The 23,107-nt window shown below is 57.9% G+C and overlaps 1 protein-coding gene across 6 annotated transcripts in view; it reads right to left on the reverse strand.

Moving 5' to 3' along the window:
• Nucleotides 1–2,355: 2,355 nt before the first annotated feature.
• The window catches only part of KCNJ12 (potassium inwardly rectifying channel subfamily J member 12), a 35,432-nt gene continuing 14,680 nt past the window's right edge, over nt 2,356–23,107 (reverse strand). The window contains exons 2-5 of one of the 6 annotated variants that reach the window (XM_086358294.1): nt 16,959–17,044; nt 10,187–10,305; nt 6,096–6,275; nt 2,356–4,141 (exon numbers count right to left, since the gene is read on the reverse strand). In XM_086358294.1, the coding sequence (XP_086214420.1) occupies nt 2,798–4,081 (1,284 nt within the window). In that variant the 5' untranslated portion in view covers nt 4,082–4,141; nt 6,096–6,275; nt 10,187–10,305; nt 16,959–17,044 and the 3' untranslated portion in view covers nt 2,356–2,797. Of the gene's footprint in view, nt 4,142–6,095; nt 6,276–7,385; nt 7,511–10,186; nt 10,306–16,958; nt 17,045–23,107 lie in introns of those variants that run through there. The other 5 variants (XM_086358293.1, XM_086358292.1, XM_086358295.1 and 2 more) reach the window with 5 other exon arrangements.

Raw genomic sequence — 23,107 nt, forward strand, 5'->3', positions numbered from 1 at the left:
TTACCTGCCCATGTGGACAGAGTCGGGGCAGAGGGCTGGTGGGACCACAGCTGGGGTCTGTCAGTGCTGTATGCCCAGCCCCGCAGCCTGGAAACATAGTAACCAACAAACACACAAACAGACCCATGAGCCACATGGAGTATCATACACAGACGCCACCTGCCAGGGTTCACACACATGTGGAGATGGTCGTGGGCACACATCTGCAGGACACTCCTATGCACAGACTCAAGCACTTCCAGGAAAAGCCGTCACTGGACACACTTCACTGGCACATGGACGAGATGACTCAATATGGGAATTCACGCCTCTGCTCTCACACACTTGGCTCCAGGTCCCTCCCCACATAAGCAGCTTGCTTTCTCCGGGCAGAGGGCGCCTCGGGCAGCTCCAGCCCCCGCACCACCAGGCCCAGGCTGCCAGGAAGCTTCCTGGAAATACCACTGCCAGGGGCTGGGGGCAGAGCAAGTTTGTACCCCCACCTGTACAGCACACAGGCCACATATGACCTACACCTGTGTGCCCACAGACTCCCACACAACACACGTGCTCTGCACACACACAGCACATGGCACACTGAACATTCAGTGAGTTCACAACTCCATACCCCACACACAGGCACACACGCCCCAGGGACCACCTGATCCTGCCTCTGCACACACAGCTGCTCCATCTGCCCTCCTGCTTCAAGGGCACTAAAGAGGGAGACTATTTTGGTCTTTAGCACAAGCAATAAATAAATAAATAAATAAACACAGAGGAGGCAAAAAGATAGTGGAGTTTGAAAACACAGCATCTGCCTTTGGTGAGAGATGAAAGGCAGCTTGGAGTGGCCCTCCTGCAGAGTCTGTGGCCTGAGCCATCCAGTGTGAGCCTGGGAGGTGGGCAGGCCTGAGAGGAGGTGCCCCAGGCCACTCGAGACAGCTGGGGCCTGGGTGCGGTGAGTGGAGGGCTGGCCCGGCAGGCCTGTGTGCCAGCCCCAAGCAACCAGGGCCATCTGCTACCCTCATGGCTCCCACGGGGACTCCACACCCCACCCCCCTGACTAAGGCTGAAGAAGCCCGGGGCTCAGGGCTGGGAAGGAGAGAGGCCCATCCAGTAGATCTTGAGCGGACGAGCAGCCTCCACCTGCTTGGGATTGACCCTTTTGACTGTTCCTGACTGAAAGTTAGGGTGTGGTGAGGCCAGGGCAGGGCTGTCTGGCTGAGAATGGACAGTTGGTGCCGGGACCCGCATGGCCCCTGACCTTGGGGCAAGCCTCCAGCTGCCTTGGGGTTGGAGGAGGGGAGGGGCTGGAGTCCTAGCACCTCCTGGTCGTGAGTTGTCCCACAGCACCTGGGCAGGTGGGCTGGGGAGATGCCAGCTCTCTAATGACTGAACAGCCCAGTCATATGTGAGCACAGTGCTCTCAGCAGTCCCGGGAAAGGCCCAGGCTCCATCCTGAGGCCTGGCCCCTGCCAGCTGCTTTCTCCATCAAGAACAAGCCTGTGCTGGGCAGCTCTTGGGCTGGCAGAGCCAAAAGCCAGTGACAAACAAGGAACCCAAGCCTCTACCCGACCCAGAGGTGTGTGCTGACAAGCTCACCTTTCCTAGGACACTCTTGTGTGTTCAGCATCAGGGCATAGCCCAGCTGGGCCCCGCCCGGGCACACCTGCACTGCTCGCCTTGGGAGGGTGGGGTGCCAGGTCAGCCCAACCTCTGCAGACAGAGGAATATGGTGGAGTTGGGGGCTGCGGAGAGGACACGTGGGTCCAATAAAAACAGTGACAACTGGAGCCAAACTCCCAGGGTCTCTAAGGCACGACTCATGCTGGGGCCCCATAGGGATGGGGCTGAAACACTTCCTTGGAGTTGGGGAGCCCAGCTCTCCTTCCCATGGAGCCATCCACCCCCACAGTTCTGGGGAAGGGGTAGAGGCCTCTGGGCAGAAAAGGAGAGAGAAGCAAACAGGAGAACCCGGCAGGTCAGGGTTGGGGGCGGTAGGCGGCAGGTCCCATCCCGGCCCTGAGATATGCCTCGCAGGAGGTACAGAGTCAAACCTGAAAGCTTTTCCCAGACTCTTCCTGGCCCTTACCCCCAGCCCAGTAACACTGGAAAGCTTCCATTAGGATCATTAACATGGTCTCGGTATTGCCATCACAAATGAAATCCAATTCACTTTGTGAGCACAAAGAATGGGGGTGAGCCCCACGCCTACCCTGCAGGCGGCACCATCAGGCACATGCGCCGTCTTCACGGAAGAGAGGCCTGCCCAGCATCGGGAACTTGCTGGAAACTCCACTCAGCTACTTGCATCCTAGCAGACTAACAGGATTCTAACTGTCCTTTCTCCCCCCAACAAATTATAAAAATCAATCACATGTTAATTTTCTTTTTTTTTTGTAAACAGTCTTACTCAAACTAAGATTGAGAAAGCCGAAACTGGTGTTTCTCCCCAAGGTAAAAACCAGTGAGGCACCCTACTGCCTGCTGGCCTTCGCCCTCAGAGGTCAGGTGGCTGGTCAGCCGTCTCTGGACAGGCTGCAGCTCCCTCCTCAGGCAGAAGGCCCTGGCTCCTGCAGCCCAGTGCCCGGAGGCCACCTCCCCACCCCTGGGCCTTCCCCAGCTCCGGAGGCAGCACAAGCCACCCACTCTCCCGCCAACATTCCCAGGCGTTGTAAAGAAACATAAAACATCTAAAACGCTACTGAGTCTGCAACCAGGGCCCAAGCTCATCCTGCTCAGGCCCAGAGCCCTCGAGGGGCTCAGGCCTCTCCTTGGCGGGGCAGATGCTGCACCTCGGCCGACCGACGGCAGCTCAGATCTCAGACTCCCGTCTGTAAGGCCGCTGCTCAAGGGCTGTGCCGGCCTGCGGCCTGTCAAAGTCGCGCCTGGCCTGGGGGCCGAGGCTGTCTTGCTCTCCGTCCACCTCGTCCTCCTCGTCGCGGCTCAGGAAGGCCAGCTCATTCTCGTAGCAGAAGGAGTTGGTGCTTGGCAGCAGGAACTTGTTCTCCACTAGGTCCTTGGCACTGCAGCGGGGTGTGGATGGCACCTCGTACGTCTTGTGGAAATGCGAGTAGTCGATCTTGTACTGGTTTTTCTCCTCAAAGAGGACAGGCTCAAAGCGGTGGCCCCACAGGATCTCGTTGGCCAGGTAGGAGCTGCGGGCCTGCGTGGTCATGGCCGTGGCCTCCACCATGCCCTCCAGGATGACAACGATCTCGAAGTCATCCGTTTCCAGGTCCTGCCGGCTGATGCCAAACAGAGGGCTGGCCTCGTCGATCTCGTGCAGGATGGTGATGGGAGACACCAGGAAGATGCGGTCCAGGCCCTTGTCAAAGCCTACATCAATGTCGATCTGGTCCAGCGGGATGTACTCGCCCTCCTCCGTGACCCGGGGCTTGATGAGCTGGGCCCGCACGTGGGCCTCCACAATATGGCTCTTGCGTAGGTTGCCCACGCGCCACATGAGGCAGAGCTTGCCGTCACGCAGCGCCACCACCGCATTGTGGCTGAATAGCAGCGTCTGTGCACGCTTCTTGGGCCGCGCCATCTTGGCCATGATGGCGCCAATCATGAAGGAGTCGATGATGCAGCCCACGATGGACTGCGCCACCACCATGAACACCGCCACCGGGCACTCCTCGGTCACGCAGCGCAGCCCGTAGCCAATGGTGGTCTGCGTCTCAATGGAGAAGAGGAAGGCCGCCATGAAGCCATGCACCTGCAGCACGCACGGCGTGCGGCCATGGGCCTCAGCAGGCTCCAGGTCCCCATGGGCCACAGCAATGACCCAGAAGATGACCCCGAACAGCAACCAGGAGGCGAGGAAGGCCAGCGAGAAGATGAGCAGCATGTAGCGCCAGCGGATGTCCACGCACGTGGTGAACATGTCCGCCAGGTAGCGCTGCGACTTCTCATCCATGTTGGCGAACTCGATGTTGCACTGGCCGTTCTTCTTGACGAAGCGATTCCGGCACCTGCGCCGCGTGTGCACCTTGCCATTGCCGAAGCCGTTGGCGCCCGACATGGTGACCAGGTGCAGCCCGTCCTCCTCTGAAGACACGATGCTGTAGGGGTTTGTGCGGCCGGACGCAGTCATCCAGGAGGTGGGGGCAGCAGACCCCGCTTGACCCCAGACTGGCTCAGGGTTGAGCAGCTCCTGCAACAGAGAGGATGGCAGGGCTGATGGCGGTGCTGGCGCAGTAGCTGCCCCCCAACCTCCACGCCTCCATCCCGGCCCAGCCATGGTTGCAGAGACCCAGACTCACCCACAACCAGTTCTTGGTCCTCCCTCCCATCTCATCCAGCTCCCCGCCTGCCTCCAAACTCCCAGCTGCTCCAGACAAGAGCCCTGGGTTCTTCCTCAGTCCCCCTTTTTCCCACCAAGGGCTCTGCTTTCCAATATATTCAGGATTCAGGATCCAGCTCCTTCTTCTACCCTCCTGGCCTGAGTCCTTGAAATCACCCATGAAGACCAGTATGAAAGCCACCATGCTGGCCTTCCTGCTTGGTGCCAGTGCCCACGGCAGCCACCAGGAGTCAGTCCATCTCGTCTCCAGCCTTCCCTTGCTCGCCCCTGGGCCCACCTGGACACCCTCCTCTAAGCCCTGGCTTTGATGCCTCGGGGGCATCTCCCAGGGCCTCCCTGCACCTGAGAAAACTGTACACCCCCCAGAACCCCACTCGAATCCCACACATCCCTCCCTGACCCAAAAACACCAGTGACCACAACAACAGCTTGCTCGGGGCTGCACAAGCCATCCCACCACAAGAGCACCAGCTCCCTGAGTACAGGGGTTTGCTGTTTGTTCACAGCAGTTTCACTCTTGGGGCCTGGACCTGGGCCTGATGGACACCCAAAGCTGGACCCACCACCCTCCTGACACTCACACTCTCCCCCAGGTGCCTATTCTCACTGCCCATAAGCTAGGCCTGTGGCCTCCCCATCACCAAAGGTGGCTAGAAGGGGGCCCATGAGTCAGCCTCCAGAGGGGTCACTGACTGCTGACCTCAGCCTGGGGGCCTCCGCCACCCCTGCCTTCCTCAGCTCTAAATAAGAGCCCTCGTCCTCAGCCCACTCGGCACAGCACCTGGTTGGCACACACACTCACACACTGGGTGGTCGGTCCCAAGCCACACCCCCAGCACTGTTCCCACAGCCAGACAAATCCCATTCTAACTGCTGGGGGCAAGCATCCAGGCCCCGGATGTGCAGGTAGCCACCCCTCCCCATGGCCCTGCTGGTTCTGGGGCAGCATCTGTAGACGGGAGATCCCAACTCCACTTGGGCCCATGGGTGGGCACGGAGGCCATGTGGCTTTCTGTGTCAGGCACCAAGCGGGAATGGTGTGGCAGGGCACTGATGGGCCCCACGCCTCTCCAACTCCAAACCAGTCGCACCATGAGGTCAGAGCCAGGTGAGCCTGGGAGCACTTGAATGCACTGAGATGCTGAGGCCCCAGAGAAGGTCCCAGGGCAGCCAGACCAGTAGAAAGGGAATGGAGGTGACAGCCAGGAGGTGGCTAAGTTGGGATCAGCCCTGGTCTATGGGACGGGGTACAGCCAGAGCCGCAGAGAGGGCACCACCTCTGACCTCTGCTCCAAACACCTGGGAGAAGGTGAAGGTGGATCCCACTCAACCAGCCAGGCTGCAGACCCCTCCCAGGAGCCATCCAGTTGCCAGTGTCACTGGATCCCCAGGTCTGGCAAGTACACAATCCTCCCAGCTCATCCGTCCACAAGGAGAGCAGGCCAGACCCGTCAGCAAACACTCCTGGGTCATTCCTCAGCAGCCCAAGGAGGTAACTACTGTGGCTGTTTCTACTCTCTGGATGGAGTTCCAGAGAGGTCAAATGACTTTCCCAAAATCACATAACTAGTAAGCAGGAGAGCTGAACTCAGAACTACTTCTGTCTGACACAGTGTCTCCCACCGTGGGGACCCCAGGCTCTGCGGCAGCTCTCCTCACACTGTGATTCTCCCCTACAGCTGCTGCAGCTGACTACCTCACCCTGGGTCTGAAGAGCTGAGGCCTGAGGCTATAATGGTGGGCACTGCTTCTGCCTGAGCCAGGAGGCAAGGAGCCGGCGGTGGGGGTACCCCAGGGACCATGCCTGGAAGACAGCCCAGCCCAAGATTCCTGGGCCTTCCAAGCAGAGGTGACCAGGATGGGGCACTCAGAAGCCTGCAGCATGCCACCGGATTGCAAGGGGCAGGTCTGTGTGGCCGGGAGAACTTGCGGGATGTCCAGCAGGTCACGGCTGCTCCAGGTAAGGCTCTGAGCAGCTTGAGGCCTGTAACGGGGACAGAATCAAAAGAATCAAAGGCCAGGAGAGCCCAGACTGGCACGACTGTTCCCAGCAGCTGGGCAGCCTCACATGGAGGCTGTGACTTGGCCAGCTCCCAGTCAGGTGGCGGGTATCACAGTGACCACTGGCATCTCTGCCTGGGCTGGGTGCCTATGCCCCACCCAGACCTATTTTATTGATGTTTCTCCTAAAACCATAGAGAAAATCCACAGGCCACATTCACAGCCCACTCCCCCACTATTCAGAGCTGGAAACTGGTACTTGGAGCAAAGTCACCCAGGCAAAGACCCCTGGAAACTAAGGAGCAGAGACACAGCAGACAGCTCTGTGTGCACATGTGTGTATGTGTGTGTGTGCATGAGATGCCAGGGGTGTGGGGAGTCCTCACAGGCACTTGGTAAACACACCACCACCAAGAAAGGCTGAGAAAAAGACCCACAGTAGGAGCCCTGGCACCACAAACTTGCCAAACATGCAGGGACCCTCCATACACAGAAGGCAAGGCTGCAGGGCTCTGTGGTCTTTAAGGACTCGGTTTAAGAAATGTGGGGGACATCCCTGGCGGTCTAGTGGTTAGGATTCTGCACTTCCACTGCAGGGGACCTAAGTTGGATCCCATCTCTAATCTGGGAACAAACATCCCAAAAGTTGCAGGGCATGGCCAAAAAAAAAAAAAGAAAGAAAAGTGGGACAACATCCTCAACCAGGGATGTACAGGTCTATCTAGCTCCTGCTCAGCGGGTACATACCGTTAGATTAGACAGACAGGAAGCTAGATTCGCTTTGCTGGAAGAGGCCTTAGCAAGCAAGGAGGCTAGCTCTTCATTTTATAAATGGGAAAACTGAGGCTGAGACTTGTTCCAGGTCACAAAACACGTCATGGGCCAGGAGGAGATACATGATAAAGACAATAGTTAACACCACAGCAGTGGAAGCCCAGGTTGACCGGCAGGGGTCCCAGATGTTGCTAGGAGGGGAAGGGGAGACAGGCACTGGGATCTCCCACCTGAGCCAGGACAGTAACTACAGCAGCAGAGGTGGAGTGTGAGGCACCCTCAGTGGGCTGGACCCAGAGAGCCCCAAGGGGTGGCAAACCTGTCCTGATCCCAGCGTCTCCAGAGCCGGCATGCCCGCCAGCCACAGCACCCACGCACAGAGGCTCTGGCACCCAGCAGACTCAGTGCCCCAGCAGGGACTGGGCTGGGAGCTTTTAGGCAGGCAGCTAACACATGACTACCGGTGGGGCCAAGTCATCAGGAGGTGCCTCCGGATGGAGAGGGCCACCCTCTGCCAGGTCCCCTGAGGCTCTGGGCCTCAGGTTTCTGCAGCATCCAAGAGGGGACCAGGGCAAAGCCAAGAAAGCACTGACTAGTTGGGTCGATAGAGGGGCCACTGAGGAGGTGCTCAATGTCCCCCTCCCTGGGAGGATTCCCAGGTGGCAGCACCCCTGCATAGGTGTGAACAGAGTGATCAGTATTTGTCAGGCACTTACTACCTTCCAGGCACTAAGAGCTCAAATAGCTCATGTAATCCCTTCTTATGACTTTCTGGGTGAGGAAACTGAAGCTCAGAAAGCTTGAGTCACCTACCCAGGGTCATACAGCCTTTCATAAGTGAGCACCTAGTGTGGGAGGTTGAAGAGAACTCAACTTCCCATCTCCTTATCTCCTCCAAGCCCCAAGGCCAGATTGTGGACATGACACTGTATTCCTAGCCTCAGTCCTCAGGGTTCCTGCAATGCCACGTGGTGATGAGACACAAATAGCCCCTCTCTCAGCACACAAAAGCAGAGGAAAGACCCTTGCAAGCGCCCCTGATCTATGGCCATTCAGGCCCCGCTTGGAACATCCAGGGAAGGGGCACTCACTACCTCATGGTCAACTGGAAGAATCCTTACAAAGCACTTGTCTCAGGGAAAGCCAGCATGTAACCTACAAACACCTCCTTCCTGGTCCCTGCCCAAGGCAGACATCATTAATCCATCACAGAGCACTTTCTCACTACAGCCTGTGGTGGCCATGCCCTCTTTTCTAATCCAGACATTATCTATCAGACTCAGCACAAGGGCTTGAAAAATGTAACCCGTCATCCGCCGGTGGGGAGACGGAGGCTCTGAGAAGGGTGCCTCACCCAGTCACACAGGGAGCAAGGGGTCTGGGCCACGCTTGGAGGGTGCACCACAGGGAGAAAGGGCAGCTCAGGGTGCAAAGGCAGGAGAGGGGCATCCCTGGCATGGGGAGGGCAGGCTGGCACCTCAGGGTCCAGTAAGCAGGCTAAGGCTGGTTGGGGAGAGCCCAACACCTCTGCCCTCATAGTCTGCAGTGATGATGGCCATCTCCTGTGCCTGCCCACCTTTCCCAGACACAGTCCTTCCCCTTCCCCAGATGTCACCCACAGGCTGCAAACATTTGGAGTCAACACTGTGCAGGCCCTCAGGGTGGGGCCCCATGTGAGGCCTGAGGAGAGCTGTGTGCTGGTGATGGGCCTGGCCGATGCTCAGCTGTCCCTGGGCCCTCCCCACTTCCAGGCCCATCTGCCCAGTTTCCAGCCACCAACACCAGTCTTTCCTGGTGCAGTGGCAGGCCAGGGAGCAGCTCCCCACTACAAAGAGCACACTTGGGGAACCTGCTCTACCAAGCTCGCAGGGCCCCTCAGGCCTGGGCCTTCCTCAGGCCTCTGGGCTGCTCCGCAGCAGGGACTCCCAACCCTGAGCCCACGCCCTCTACGTCCTCCCAGCACCGCAGAGCCAACAGGCTCCTCCTCCTCTCCAAAGCTGACCCCCTTCCCCCTACCTCCCCCCTCAGTCTCCTTCTTTCCTCACACCCCCCGCACCCTGTGAGGTCACTGGGCAGCCCAACCATTTCCCCAGTCACCCCAGTCAACAAGCCTGGCCTCCTCCCTCCTCTTCAGCCCCCAAATCCACTCCCTCCCCAGGTCCTGTGCATTTTATCTCCTGAATGATCAAAGCCATCCTCCCCCTCTTTGCCCACAGACCCCTCCTGTCCAGGCATTGCTATCTGGACACTGCAACAGGCTCCTTATGGATGTTCCTGTGGTGACCCTCGCCCCACGTGGTCCAGTCTCCAAATCACAGCTAATGGGAATGCTGGAAATCCATCGGTTAGGAATCAGTGGAAGCCCACCACTTCCCTGAGGCCCTTTTAGATTCTCTGGCCCTGGGCTTCTTCTGTCAGGACCAGAAGGTGCTTTTCCACCTTGTGTGAGAGTTGGTTTTGCCTTGGCCCCATCTCTGGCCAATCTCAGAAGTCCAGAGAGATTGAGGAAGGCCTGGAACAGAGCGGGCACCCAGTAAATGTTTGCTGCTCAGACAGGACAAAGGAATAAGCTGCTGAACAGAGGCATGGATGAATCAATGAATGAGGAGACCGTCGCATGTACCGATGGGTGGTCAAGCGTGTAGATGGATAAACGGGGCTGACATGTGGATGGATGGATGGAGGATGACTAGAGGGGTGGGTCAGTTAGGTGGGTGAGAAAGGTCTGGATGAGTTGGGTGGATGGATGTTTGAGTGCATTAGTGGATGGACGGATGGACTGAGCAGATGGATGGACAGATGGACAGAGTGGGTGAATGGATGTTTGAGTGGATGGATGAATGAGTGGAAGGACAGATGGACAGATGAATCTATGGATGGGTGGGTGGGTGGGTGGATGGATGGATGAATGGGTGACTGGATAGCTGGCGGGGGAGGTGAATGGATGGAAGGATGGCTGGATGGGTTGGGTAGGTGGATGAAGAGTTAGATGGATGGATGATGGATAGAGGGTGGATGAGAGGTCACATAGCTGGGTGGATGGGCAGGTGGGTAAAGAGATGAGTGTCTGGATGGAAGGATGACTGGGTAGACAGGTGGACACCCGTGCCCCAATCTTACCTCTGGAGCCCTATCTTCTAAGTAACGGTGCTCACCAAGCAAGTGACCGTCTTCAAGGCTGCATTAGCTGTGGCTGCCATTGCCCCACCGGCTGGAGAGGCCTCAGCGGCTGGAAGACCCTGAAGGTGACAGAGCACAGTTACCATTCTCCTTGCTGGGGGGAGCTCAACAGTCATAAACTCCCACACAAACCCCCATTTCTGTTTGCTTTCCCAGGATCCCGTGGAAGGTGGAGGACCCTGTGAGTCTGTTCATAACAACCCTTCAGAACCAGAGAAAGGTAGTACGATGCGGGCCCCCAGAGAAAGTGACCGCTGACAGTTACTGAATGCCCATTGCATGCCAGCCACTTGGTAGGCGCTTCACAGACACCAACTCAGGCAAGCCTCACGACGTTGGAACCCTATGAAGTCGGAGCCGCTGCTGCTCCTGCTGCAGAGACGGGGCATCTCCTCAGGTCAGAGGCCCTCAGGGTGTGGCTTGCGCACCTGGCTAGCTGCAGAGCCTTCAGCACACCAACCACAGGCCCCACTGTGAGCGGACAGCCCCTGCCTTCCTCTGCAGCACGCCATGAGGTCTGGGCAGGGGGAAGGGGGAAGGGGGCATTGGGGAGTCTTTGGAGGCGAGTCCACCTGAGATGTCCTCTGGCCACAGTGCCCATGCAGGCCACTCTCTCGCAGCTACCATTGGCGGGCATCCACAGTCACGCTGGATCTTCCAGCTGGGATTAAGGGAACTGGTGGTGAGTCAGCCCCGTATCACAAGCCTTCTCAGGCAACGCCAGTGGTGGGTTTAGAAGCATACAAACCCAGTTTCAGTTGCAACTCTGCCTCTCACCAGCTGTATGACCTTGGCTGAGTCACTTCCTGGCTCGGGGCACCTGCTCATGCTTTTAGGAGGTGGCCTGGCTGGTCTCCCTTCACTCCAGGCTCACCTCAAGACACCCAGCCCTCAGCCCCCTGCTTCCCCATCCCTCATGGTTCCCAAAGCAGCAGCCAGGGGCCTTGCCATTGGCCCCTCTAAGAACGATGGAGGCTCGACCCCAGACTCCCAACAGGTAGCTGGACTTTTGAGAGAGGACTAGTTCCGGGGCCTCTGACCTCTTGTCCTTCTACTGGAGTGGACACCCACTGTGTGTGGCCCTGGGTGCTGGGTTCCTTGCCTCACTGATACTCCAACCTTCACAGCCCACCCTGAGGGATAGATGGGAAAACTGAGGCTGAGCAGGGCGAGGTCACCAAGAGCTGGGACTCTGAGCAGGGGAGATGACATCTGGCCATGGGGAGGGCAGACGGAGGAGCGCCTGCCTCCCACTTGCTGGGGTCATTCGGCCTGCCTTCCCCGGGCTCTCAGCCTCTGCCTCCCTGCTCCCTAAAACGGGCTTTCTCCTGTGAGGGAAGCAAACCAGCTCCAGAAGGAGGAGACAGAGCCTTTGAGCAGAGCAGGGACTTGCCCCGGGTCACAAAGACACACGGTGAGTGGCAGCTCAGGGACAAGAGCCCAGCGCTCCATCTTCCCCTGCAGTGGCCACGGCCCATGAGACAGATGTGACCCCCAACCGTCGGAGGTTCACTAAACATATTCCTGAGGGGGGGTCCACAGTCCTGAACAGGGAAGGTCAGAGCAGGGGCAGGGTCTTCAGCTGACGGGGATGACCTGACCTGACAGCGAGACTGTCCCTCAGCCTCCCAGCAAGGGAGGGGAGCCCTCTGCTTTCCCCACAGGACCATCCTGTCAGTCAGGGGCAGGACCCTTCCCCTTGCTGCTCAGCCTTGCTCCAATGCCATGGGGGAAGTGCACTGGGCACCAGCCGGGCACCACACGGCTCCACCACCACAGTCACCGTCCTCACCAACGACAGCCTCCCCTGGAGGGTGGGGCTCGGGGACCAGCGAGCCTCAGCCCTGCATTCGAGGCCTGATCACCCCCTAGCTCCCAGTGGGAACTTCCCTGGGCCTCAGGCTTCTCATCTGCAAAATGGGGAGGCTACAAAGAGGGTGTCCAGCACAGCAGATGCCCAGTAAATGCCGGCCGTCCCAGGGTTCTAAGAGGACGACACCTCCTGTGTGGCCCGGTCTGTTGCTCTCAGGACGCACCCAACAGGCACTGAAGCAGGAGAGCCCTGAGCTCTGCAGGGGTTGGGTCTGGCCGCCCTGCCCCCACCCCCCAGCTCTGTGCCCAGGGTGTCATCTCTGGCAAGGGTGCCAGTAAGTGCCGGCTACAGGAACCACAGCGACCACAACCCCTCAGGCCCCTCAGATACCACGGCCTGGAGACAGGGGCTGGATGCACTGACCACAAGGCTAGGCTGAACCAAGCGGCCAGGAGGGATAAATGTCCACTCTCTGAGCCCTGAGGTGAAGCCAGGGCAGGAAGTTCTGGCCCCCAGTGTGGAAGACAGGTCACGCCAGGCACCAGGAAATACTTCCGAGGGTATTTTTATCTTGAGAACATCCTTCCACGAGGAGTAGGAGCAGAAGGGAGACAGGGTGTCCTTGGCCCCGGGCCCCTGGAAGCAGCAGAGGACCGAGACTCCTTGTGCCCTTTGCTAGAGTGGCCATTACAGACACTGCCCCATCCCTGGGCCTCCTTGGGTCCCGGGACCAAGTGGGGCCTGGGGGATCTTGGGATTACTCATGGGGCCCCCAGCTCTGCTCAAACTCACTGTGTGACCTAGGGCAGGCCCCCATCCCTCTCTGGACCTCCCTCTGGGAGGCAAACTTTCCTGAGCGCTCGCTCACTGCTGGACTCAGCTGGGCACCAGGGGCTCTGTGATGGACCGGCAGGGTTTGTCTACAAGGGGCACCTCATCAAGCAGGAAGACAGCGAGCTAGGTAGCAGCCACAACAGGCAGGATCAGAGACATGGTCAGAGCCTTTGGAGGCCATGGGAGGAATATGACCCAGTCAGGGGCAGGGGACTCCCTGGAGAGGGCCCAGCTCAGACTGACCACACACTGCCAGGAGCACTCGGGGTCCCAGAGAGCAGGGTGCACATTGGCTCTGCTCCTCACACACTAGGCCTTGGGCAAAGCTCGCCCAACTCTGAACTCTGTTCCTACTACACGTGAGGGGGCTGGCCCTTCCAGCACCTGCATTCAGGATCCTAAAGATTTGGGGCTGAGCAGGGTGGAGAAAGAGACCCTAAAAGCAGGGAGACGAGGCGCTGAGTGCCTGTGCACTTCACACCGATGTGTAGAAGCAGAGGTGCCGAGAGGCCCTGCACGTTATTTTAATGAGTTTGGACTTGGCCCCAAGAGCAATGGGCGCCAGAGAAGAGTTTGAAAGTATAAAACCAGAGGCAGTATGGCTTGCATTCCAATCTTGTCTCTGTCCCTTCCTGGATGGCCTTGAGCAAGTCATAACTCTCTGAGCCCAGTTTTCTCACCAGTGAGATGGGATGAATAACGTTATCTATTTCATGTGGTCATGATGGGTTTCATCAGTTTAGTACATGGAGCTGGAAATATCCTGGTTCCCCCACACCTCCTCACCACCTCATCTCTGAGCCTCTGACTCACCCTGGGAGGGTCACAGGTCCCTTCATGGAGGGCCTGGACTGGACTTCACTCCAAGCAGGAAGGGGAGAGCAGATAGACAGGGTGGGAGGGACCATGCGGTGAGCAAAGGCACCGTGGTGTCCGTTTTCCTTACAGCTGTAATTTATCAATCTTCAACTTAAGTCTCAAACAGTTTCTAAGTGTGCACAGCAGAGCAGAGACCTGAGACAAAGGGGCAAGGAACGCCCTGGGATGTGAAAGGCCACGAAACAAAAGGCTGGAAAATTGGCCACCATAAAAATATTCGTGATGTTGCTTATTAAAATGCATTATAAGCAAAATGGACAGTAAATGATACGTTTGCTATAGAAAGGGCTGATATACTTAGTATATAAAGGGTTCTTATAAATCAACAAGAGAAAAGGACACAGTGGGAGTGTGAACCCCCCATCCTCAGTGGGGGGCGTCTCAGGAGTGTCCACACCCAGAGCCGCAGCCTGGGCTGGGCCCTCACCTCGGAAAACCCTGCTCTGCGTTTCATCTTTCAAATTCCAAGGATGTCTCCTCTAGGAAGCCTTTCAAGATTTCCCTGGGTCCCCTGCTGCTCCCTGCCAGGTCCCGGCAGCACGTTTCTTAGAACCCTGGAATTGAATGCCTAGCTTCTGCTGAGTGCCCGGCACTGCACCCAAGAACAGTCCAGGTAAGATGGCCCACGTGTCTTTGAGCAAGGAGGAAGTAAGTTGCAGAGAGAAGCATTGTGTCCACCAACACCAGGCCCTGAGCAGCAGATCCAAGCCCCGCACCCATGACCTGGCCTCTGTCCCTCTGCATCCAGCCACCTCCTCCCTAAGGAGCCCTCCTGACTGAGGACCACCTTGCTTCATGGCAGGCTGGGCGCAGTGTGAGGCCTTCCAGGCAAAGGTCAGGCAGGACACAGCCTGACTCCTGGCCTCAGTGCCCCGTGGACCTGGACGCTTGCTACGGGAGCAGAGGGACACTTGTTTTCTCAGCTTCCCTCTTCTCCCCGTCCTCATCTTGTAAATCTGGCTTTATTTTGGAACAGAAGATTCACTAGGAAGGCCTGACAGACCTCTGAGGTCCAGGGTTCACCCTGGGATGGGCCGGAAGCTGTGCTCAGAGATCAGGAGGCCGGGAAAACAGGGTGGGCTTCCAGAAGACCCATCATTCCACTCAGGACTCTCTGGAGAGCTGGGCTCCAGGAGCACAACCGAGGCCTTGGGCTCTGCCTGCTCGACGGACGGGGCATTCACCCCCTCGGCAGACACCGTCTGGGCCTCCACTGTATGCAGACACGGTGCTCAGGGCCAAGACTGCGTGGGGGCAAGGCAGACAAAAACCATGCTGGGGAAGAAAGAACCGAGTCATACCTGAAGCAAAATGGGCACAGGAAGACCTTGCTGAGGGGGCGACACGTGACTTGAGACAGCAGCGTTCTTGGAAATATGCGAAAGGACAAAGACCTTGAGGCTGGGATGTTGCTCCATGTGCTCCAGGAGCTGGAGGGAGGCAGCGGGGCTAGAGCTGCGTGTGCCGGGGCACCCGAGCCTCCTCTTTCTCATCTGCCAGCAGTAAGAACAATCCACGCCCCAGAAATGGCTTTTGGAGGAAATGCTCCCACATCCTGCCTTGCTCGAGGAGACTGAGGCTCAGGGTGGCAAGGCAGCAAGCTAGAGGGCGTCTGACCCTCTGACCCACACAGCCTCACACTGGCCTCCACCACAGAGGCTTTTCCAACCCTAACAACTGGAACTGTGCACCCACGTGGACACTGTGACACGTGCTACTTCCATTCACGCTATGGTTCCTTCGGATAGTCACAACAGACTGGGGCTCAGGGAGGGTGAGCACCAAGCCCAGGGTCACACAGCTGGTCCACCCAGAGCTGGGCAGGAATCACTGGAGTCCAGATTCAGGGCCACGGAAACCAAGACTCAGGCACTGACCACATGTCTGGCCCAGATGTCTCCAGGAAAAACCACAGTTTTCTCCAAAGGCTAAGGACTGCCTCCTACAGGAAGCTTTCCCCGGCTGCCTCTCCTTCATGGCAAACCAGTACTGTGGGAGGCCAGGGGCTGCAGAGAGCCCAAGACTAGGGGGCAGGGGCATGGAGTCTGGACTGTATTAGGCCCTGCTGTGCTGCGTGGCCTTGAGCCACTGGCCCTCTCTGAGCCTGTGCCCAGGAAGATGAGGTAGATTGTGGGGGCGGTTTCCCCAAGAGCAGGAAAGGTGGCCCCTGAGAGCCCCAGGAAAAGCTTTCTCCTACCTGGAACTTTTATTTAGCACCAACTGTGTGCACCTTTCAACAATCCTGAGACTCTGCCCCAAGAGGAAGCAACAGGGTCAGAGATAGAATATAGTGCCCCAAGGCTACAGGCTAGTCAGTGCCATCCTCAGGCCGGACATCCTGGAGAGGCCGTGCGTACCCAGGGGCTGGGGCCCATGACCAGAAGCCAAGGGATGCGGAGGCTGCTCCCGCCTTCATCTGCACCGTCAGTGCTGCCAGCGGCCGGGGCTGGGGAGTCCTCCTGCACGCGGTCCTGGCCTTGCTGGCTCCGGCCTGCCCTCCTCCACATCTGAGCTACGTGTTTATATGACTAATCTCTGTCTCATTTCCAGATCTGTGAAAGGGACCCAGTTCTACTGCCTGCCTGGTAGTGTACGCACAGTGCCTAGACCGCAGTCCAGCACACAAAGGTATGTGCACACATCCTGCGTGGACAGATGGCCTGGGGTGTGGTGTGTGTGACTCCAGGAGCATCAGAGTGTGCACGCACATGGCCCAAGTTTGTTTCCCCAGAAACAGATCTAGAGTGGAGGGTTTGGGAGCAGGCAGTTTACTTGGGAGGTGACCAGAGAAGGACAGCAGCTGGAAGCAGGTGCTCTGGGCGCTGGAGGCTGCAGTGGCCGGGAGACAGGGTGCTGTGGTTCATCACACAGCTGCGTGGCCAGAGGTGGCGCTCATGCAGAGACCAGGGCATGAGGAACAAAGCTCACACACTGACCGGTGCGCGTCTACACACCCCTGCTCCTCTGGGAACATCAGCAAAGGGGCCTGGGCTGTGTCCTCACGAGGGCACATCTGTGCCTCCATCACATCAGGGCTGGACACCATGGGGTGAGTCTCCAAGTGTCTGTTCTTGCACGCGTGTATCTGTATGTGTGAGCTGTGTGTACACACGTGTGTAGGCGGTGTGACATAGCCATGCACACATGTTCAGGCTACATGCATGTGCATGCACTGAAGTCCCTCACCTGACCCTGGCTGCAGCTGTGGGGTGAAGGATACGGCTGTCCTGGTCACCCTGGTAATGGGGCAGGAGTTGGCTAAGCTGGGGCGCCTTGGTTCAAAAGAAGAGAAAAAAAAAAATCAAACCACTGAACACAAAGAGGAGCAGGAGGGCTGAGAGGGCCAGGCTTGGCCCAGGCTCCAGTCGCAGCCTGGCCTGTCTGTCCTTGAGCCAGTGAGGGCTGCCAGAGCCAGGACACGAGTGCTCGACCCAGTGGGCAGACAGTCCGTGGTGTGGGGTCCCTTCGGAGACCGGGGAGTCCACTTGGGAAGGCAGCAGGCAGGGACGGGGACTGGGTGGGGCCGCCCTGCAGGTTCACCAGGCCCCAGAAGAGGGCGCTCCAGACGCCAGGCACATCAGGGCCGCTGGGCCAAGCCGCACGCGTCACCCTCTCCCGCCGGTTGAGGCGCTAACTGCACCGCCGCCTTGAGGCCGGGGCACTAACCCGGGTCGTGTGATGATTTATTCACGAGCTCCCGTCCCCTTCCCGTCCCCACGACCAGCTCGTCAGCCTCGCTGCCCTGCCGGCTGGGGAGGGAGGCGGATCCTTGCTCGCAAACATTGCCCGCTATTTATATCTCATCAGACGGAACCAGCCGGGCGCCGCTCCCCGCAGGCAGCCACCCGGCAGCGTCAGGCAGAGTCGAGGTGTGCACACTCTGCTCAGGAGCCTGGGCCAGACCTCCGCTCACAGCTACAGGGGCTTTGCCCTGCCTGCTCACTGCGTCCTGAGAAAGCCCTTTGAGGTAGGGTCTGCTGCTGTCCCCAGCGGGCAGATAAGGAAGCTGAGAGCTAAAGTGGCTTCTCCAAGGCCACGCAGCCTGTAAGACGGAGAGCTGGGGACGAACCCCCTGCCAGGCCGCCCCCAAACCTGGGCCTTCGCTGCACAGCACAGACCTCCCCAGTTGAGTCCCAGAGGCAGGAGACTCATTACGATTCCTGTTTTACAGAAGAGGAAACTAAGGCTCAGAGAGGTGAAGGGACTTGCCCATGGTCATGCAGCCAGGAAGGAACGCCAGACATATGACCCTGCCTGGTAATGTGCCCCAGCCCATGCCCTGGTGACCCTCCGGTGCATGCAGGGAGCAACCCCCAGGGGGAGAGAATGGCTCAGCATAGCCAGTCCCCACTGCTACCTGAAGCAGAAGCCATGTGGGGGCCCTTCACCTTGCGAGGTGGCCCTGCCTCAACACCCAGCCCACCTTCCAAACAGCTGTGGAGGCCAGCTTGCCGGGCTCTGGTGCCTCCAAGGGCCCAGCTGTCAGCACAGGGACAGTGTGAAGAGGCTTGGCATCCTACTGCTAACCTCTGACCATCACCCTCACAGACAAGGGGCCCCTCACTAGGCCACAGCGGCACTGGATGGGGGATTACGGGAATCCCTTGCCCATCCCCTAGGCATCCCGTAATCTCTGGCTTCTCCTGAGACCCTGGGAACTGAGCCAGCTAGAACTCTGGCTACCGAAAGGCAGTCCAGGCCCCTCTCAGAGCCTCAGTGTCCTCATCTGTAAGACAGGTGCAGACAGGCCCTCTAGAGGGGCTGTGCCCTCGAGACGTGGGGCCAAGCACTGGGCCTTCACAGTCACCGCTCAGCCTGTGGCCACAGAGTAGGCTTTCATGTTGACATTTGCAAAGCGGGAAGCAGCCCACCTGCGACCCACAGAGCTGCATGGGCTTTGCAGTGTGCCAGTTCTGGGCTCAAATTCCATCTCTGACTACTTGGTTGCATGTCTAGGCACCTGGCAGCCCCTCTGAGCCATGGTCTCCCTGACTTCCCGCAGGCCTGTCCAGGTGTGTGACGGACTCCACTCCGGCTTCAGCAAGCGCCTGAGAGCCAAACAGCTCCTCATTCCACTCGACCCCAAAGCCGGGGCAGCAGACACCCCTGAGGGACACCTCCACCAGGGCCTCCCCTCGAGGGCCCAGTGAGGGCCCGCAGTGCCCCGGACACAGGGCACAGCCCCTTCCTACTCTCCCCCAGCCAGTCCACAGCCCTGCCTGAGTGCCGACTACGTGCAATCCTAGGGATGCAGGTCAGACGAGGCCAGGCCCTGGGCAGGTCACTGGCCTCTCAGGGCCTCGTTCCCCATCTGTACTGTGTGGGCATTCAGATGTGACTGCTTTGAGGACCGACAAGTTCATAAAGAGCCTAGAGAAGAGTGACCACCATCACCATCATGAGCAGCAGCAGCATTTCTGTGCCAGGCACCAGGGGGACAGCAGGAGGGACCCACTCACTCCAGCACTGGCCATGTTGTGCCTTCATGGTCTGTTTGCAGGCCTGCCAGGCCCCAGGAGTCCTCGAGCATGTCCCTGCAGCCCTTTTCCGCGGCCCCAGCACGGCCTAGAAAGTTTCCGGAAAGAAGATGAGCGCGCGTTTTCCGAGGGTTTGCCTCTGGCAATGCTGAACCCCAGCAGCCCCCGCTGGCAGGGTGCCAGCCACTGGCAGCTTCTGCCTCATCCCTTGGCCTGGGTCTGGGGTCACCCCCTGCCCTCCATGGCCCCTGGGTTTCTTTGTGTCACACAAACCCTGGCCACACTAGGTATCCTGAGCTTCTGGATCTGATTCATCGCTGGACTCACCCAGCACAATGCTGGGCAGGAGCGAGGGCTGATGTCTGTGTGCAGAACCAGAAATGAGTGTGCACGCCCACCAGGACTTTATCTCGATGCTCTCCCTTAAGCCTCCCAAGAGTCTTGCTTTGACATCAGAAGAAACTGAGGCACAGGAAGGTGGCCTCTGAACACTGAAGACCATGTGGCTGTGACCAGCAATGGCAACAGCCCCCTTGAGCCCTGGTGGTACTCCCAGCCCCGAGCTTAGGGAAGCCACATTCTAGCCCCAGTGTAGGCCCTCAGTGGAGACGTGGAGGCTGGAAGGTGGAGCAGGAGGTACCTGGAGGCTGCATCGGGTCTCTGAGGCCTGCTCTGTATAGTGGATTGTAGGGCAAGCCCAGCACCTGGCAGTGGGCACTCAGCCATCAGCTGTGGAAGGAAGGGCAGGGGGTCCTAACTGTCCAGGGTCCACCAGCCTCCTGCCACTCAGGCCTCCACCTCCTATTGATAGGTCACCGGTTCAGGGGTCTCAGGCCCCCAGAGGGGCATTAAAGGTCCTGACACCAGGTTAACAGCCAGCAGACAGTGATGGCCCCATAAGCAAAGAAAAAGAGGTGCCAGGCCTGGCACAAAGGCAGGGAGTTGCAGAGACTCTGTGCCCATGAGCAAGGGCAGCATGGGGGCGAGGTGAGCAGGCCGGCCCTGAAAGTAGCCAGGGATGTGGGGACAGACCATTTGGGGCCCTGAAGCCGGGCTTCTGAAGGCTACTCTATCAGCCACAGCCAGACTTCTAGACAGAGGCTCAGAGGGGGCACCTCAGGCCCCATAAAGTCCCCAAACCCCTCTGAGCCTCATGCCTTCCTCTGTAAATGGGGTAAGAAGAGCACTGGCACCTGCCGAGGTCACCTCAGGGAAGCCATGCATCAACACCTACGAAAGCCCCAGGCAGCAGAAGCTTCCAGGAGCATGCTTTCCTGAGACCCAGGAGCCCGCCCTCCCTGCAGCTGGGGAGAGGGGTGGAGAGGTGACGGGGTCAGAAAACCCATGAGCTGGGGAGGTGCTGGGACAGAGTGCAGGACAGGGGACAGCAGAAGGCACTGGGACCTAAATGTTATTGAGGGTCTGAGCACAACACGCAGGGCAGTGGGGCCCAAAGCCTCAGGTGCTGCGTACTCGCAGTGGCACGGCTGTCCCCCACCTGCACCACTGGCTAATCTGTGTCACTGTCACAGTGCACGAGCTCCTCACTCCTGCTTACACGTTCAGACACGTGCCCTCCACAGTCACGGCTCTGCGCAGCCACAGAACACACAGCCAAGCACCCCTCCTGCTCACTGGCCATCCATTCACAGCCTAACCCTGTCTACAAGATTGGTCCCAAGCCTACCCTCTGAACCCATTTGCTTGGGTTCTACCCACTGAGGATGCTGTATTGTAGGAATGGGGACACAGAAAGGAGGGTGGGGGTCCGTGAGACCCTGCACTCCCACAGCACCCGCACCCCAGGCCAAGGGGAGCCAGGTGGCTTGGACTCCCTCCAGATCCAGCCACCAGCATAGTGCTGATGGGAGCTCCTGCCAGCTCCTCAGTGCTGACAGGCTGATTAGGGGGTGGGGGGCCAGCTGGGCCCCCGCCTCCCACTGGAGCAGCTGCAGCCTTTGAGGGGTGCCACAGGAGGGGCTCCTGTCCCCTGCCTGCCTTTCTGCCCTCCCTGCAGCAGGCGGACCCACCCTTCCCTGGGGAGCCCACGCCTGGGGGACTGGGCACTGCAGGGCATACACATGTCCACAACTGTGCCCCTTAAGTGAGCACACGCTGAGTGCCTACTGTGTGCCAGGCCTGTGGGACCCAGGGTTCCCATGGCTCCACTTGGGTCTGGAGTGGGCGACGTGACTCTATTGGACTCCCAGCAACACGGGGCTCAGGGGCTCCTCAGTTCACTGCAATCCACTCCTATGAAGGCACACGCCAAAAAGACGTGAACCCAATTGCAGCCTGACACACCTGACCCGGCGAGCAGCATCCACCCCAGCCTCTCCCCTCAGGTCCCTACTTGGTTCCTCCCCAAGTCCACATGGATCTCTGCTCAGACGACCCTGCCCTCTCACAGGTTCTCTGGTCACTAACTCAGTCGCCCATGAACATGTGAGGGCCAGGATTCTCTTTTTGCTCAAGAGTGTTTCTTAGAGCAGTTTTAGGTTTACAACAAAATTGAGGGGAGGGAATAGAGAGCTCCATTTACCATGACCCTGCACATGCACATCCTCCCCGTCATCAATATTCCTCAATAGAGCAGGACCTTCACTATGACCCATGGCCCTGCCTGGGCCCGTCACCCAGAGTCCATAGGTTACATCAGGACCCGCTCGCGGTGCTGTACAGCCTGTGGGTGTGGACAGATGGACAAAGACTTGTATCTGCCACGACAGTGTCACACAGAACGGTTCACTGCCCTAAAAACCCCGTGCTCTGCCTATCCATCTCCCCTTCTCCACCCCTGGCAACCACCAATCTGCCTGTTGTTTCCATAGGTCTGCCTTTTCCAGAACATTTGGTAGCTGGAATCACATGGCACAGCATCCAGCCCTTCAGGACTGGCTTTCATGCAGATGGCTAAGTATGCATTTGGGTTCTTCCATATCTTTTCATGGCTTCAAAGCTCGTTTCTTTTTAGCACTAAAGGATACTGCACTGTCAGGGTAGACCACAGTTCATTTATCCATCACCTACTGAAGGACATCTTGGTTGCTTCCAGGTTTTAGCAATAACCAATAAAGCCGCTAGAAACATCTGCATGCAGGGGTTTGTGTGGATACAACCAGCTTCCTTGGGTAAATCCCAAGGCGTATCACTGTTGGGCATACAGTAAAGTATGTTTAGTTTTATAAGAGCCAAACTGTCTTCCAGAGTGACTGTACCACTTGTGCCCCATCAGCCGTGAGGAGAGTTCCTGTTGCTCCTTCTAAAGGTATGGAGCGGTGTCTCACTGCTGTTTTGACTTACCCTTCCCTGCAGAAAAATGATATAGAGCGTCTTTTCATATGTTTACTTGCCATCTGTGTATCTTCTTTTGCTGAGGCATCTGTCCAGGTCTCTGGTCCATTTTTTTCCCTATTGTCTGTCATTTGTTCTCTATTGCTGAGTGTTAAGAGTTTTTGGTTTATTTTGGATAACAGCCCTTGATTAGATGTGTCTTTTGCAAATATTTTCTCCCTGTCTGAAGCTTGCCCTCTCATTCTATTGACATCATCTTTCCCAGAGCATTTAATTTTAATGAAGTCCATCCAGCTTGTCAATTATTCCTTTCATGGATCATGCCTTTGATATTGCATCTGAAAAGCCGTTAACTATACCCAAGGTCATCTTAGTTTTCTCCTACACTGTCTTCTAGGAGTTCCGTAGCTTTGTGCCTTACATTTACATTTATGACCCAGTCTGGTGAAGGGTCATGTGGTCTGTGTCCAGATTGTATCCTTTGCGTGTGGACATCCAGTGGTTCCAGCACTGTTTGTTGAAAGACTACCCTTGCTCCACTGTACTGCCTTCACCCCACTGTCA

The sequence above is a fragment of the Bos grunniens genome, chromosome 19, assembly GCF_055505025.1.
Source record: "Bos grunniens cultivar Pamir isolate PY7600 chromosome 19, Bosgru_T2T1.0, whole genome shotgun sequence".
NCBI lineage: Eukaryota > Metazoa > Chordata > Mammalia > Artiodactyla > Bovidae > Bos > Bos grunniens.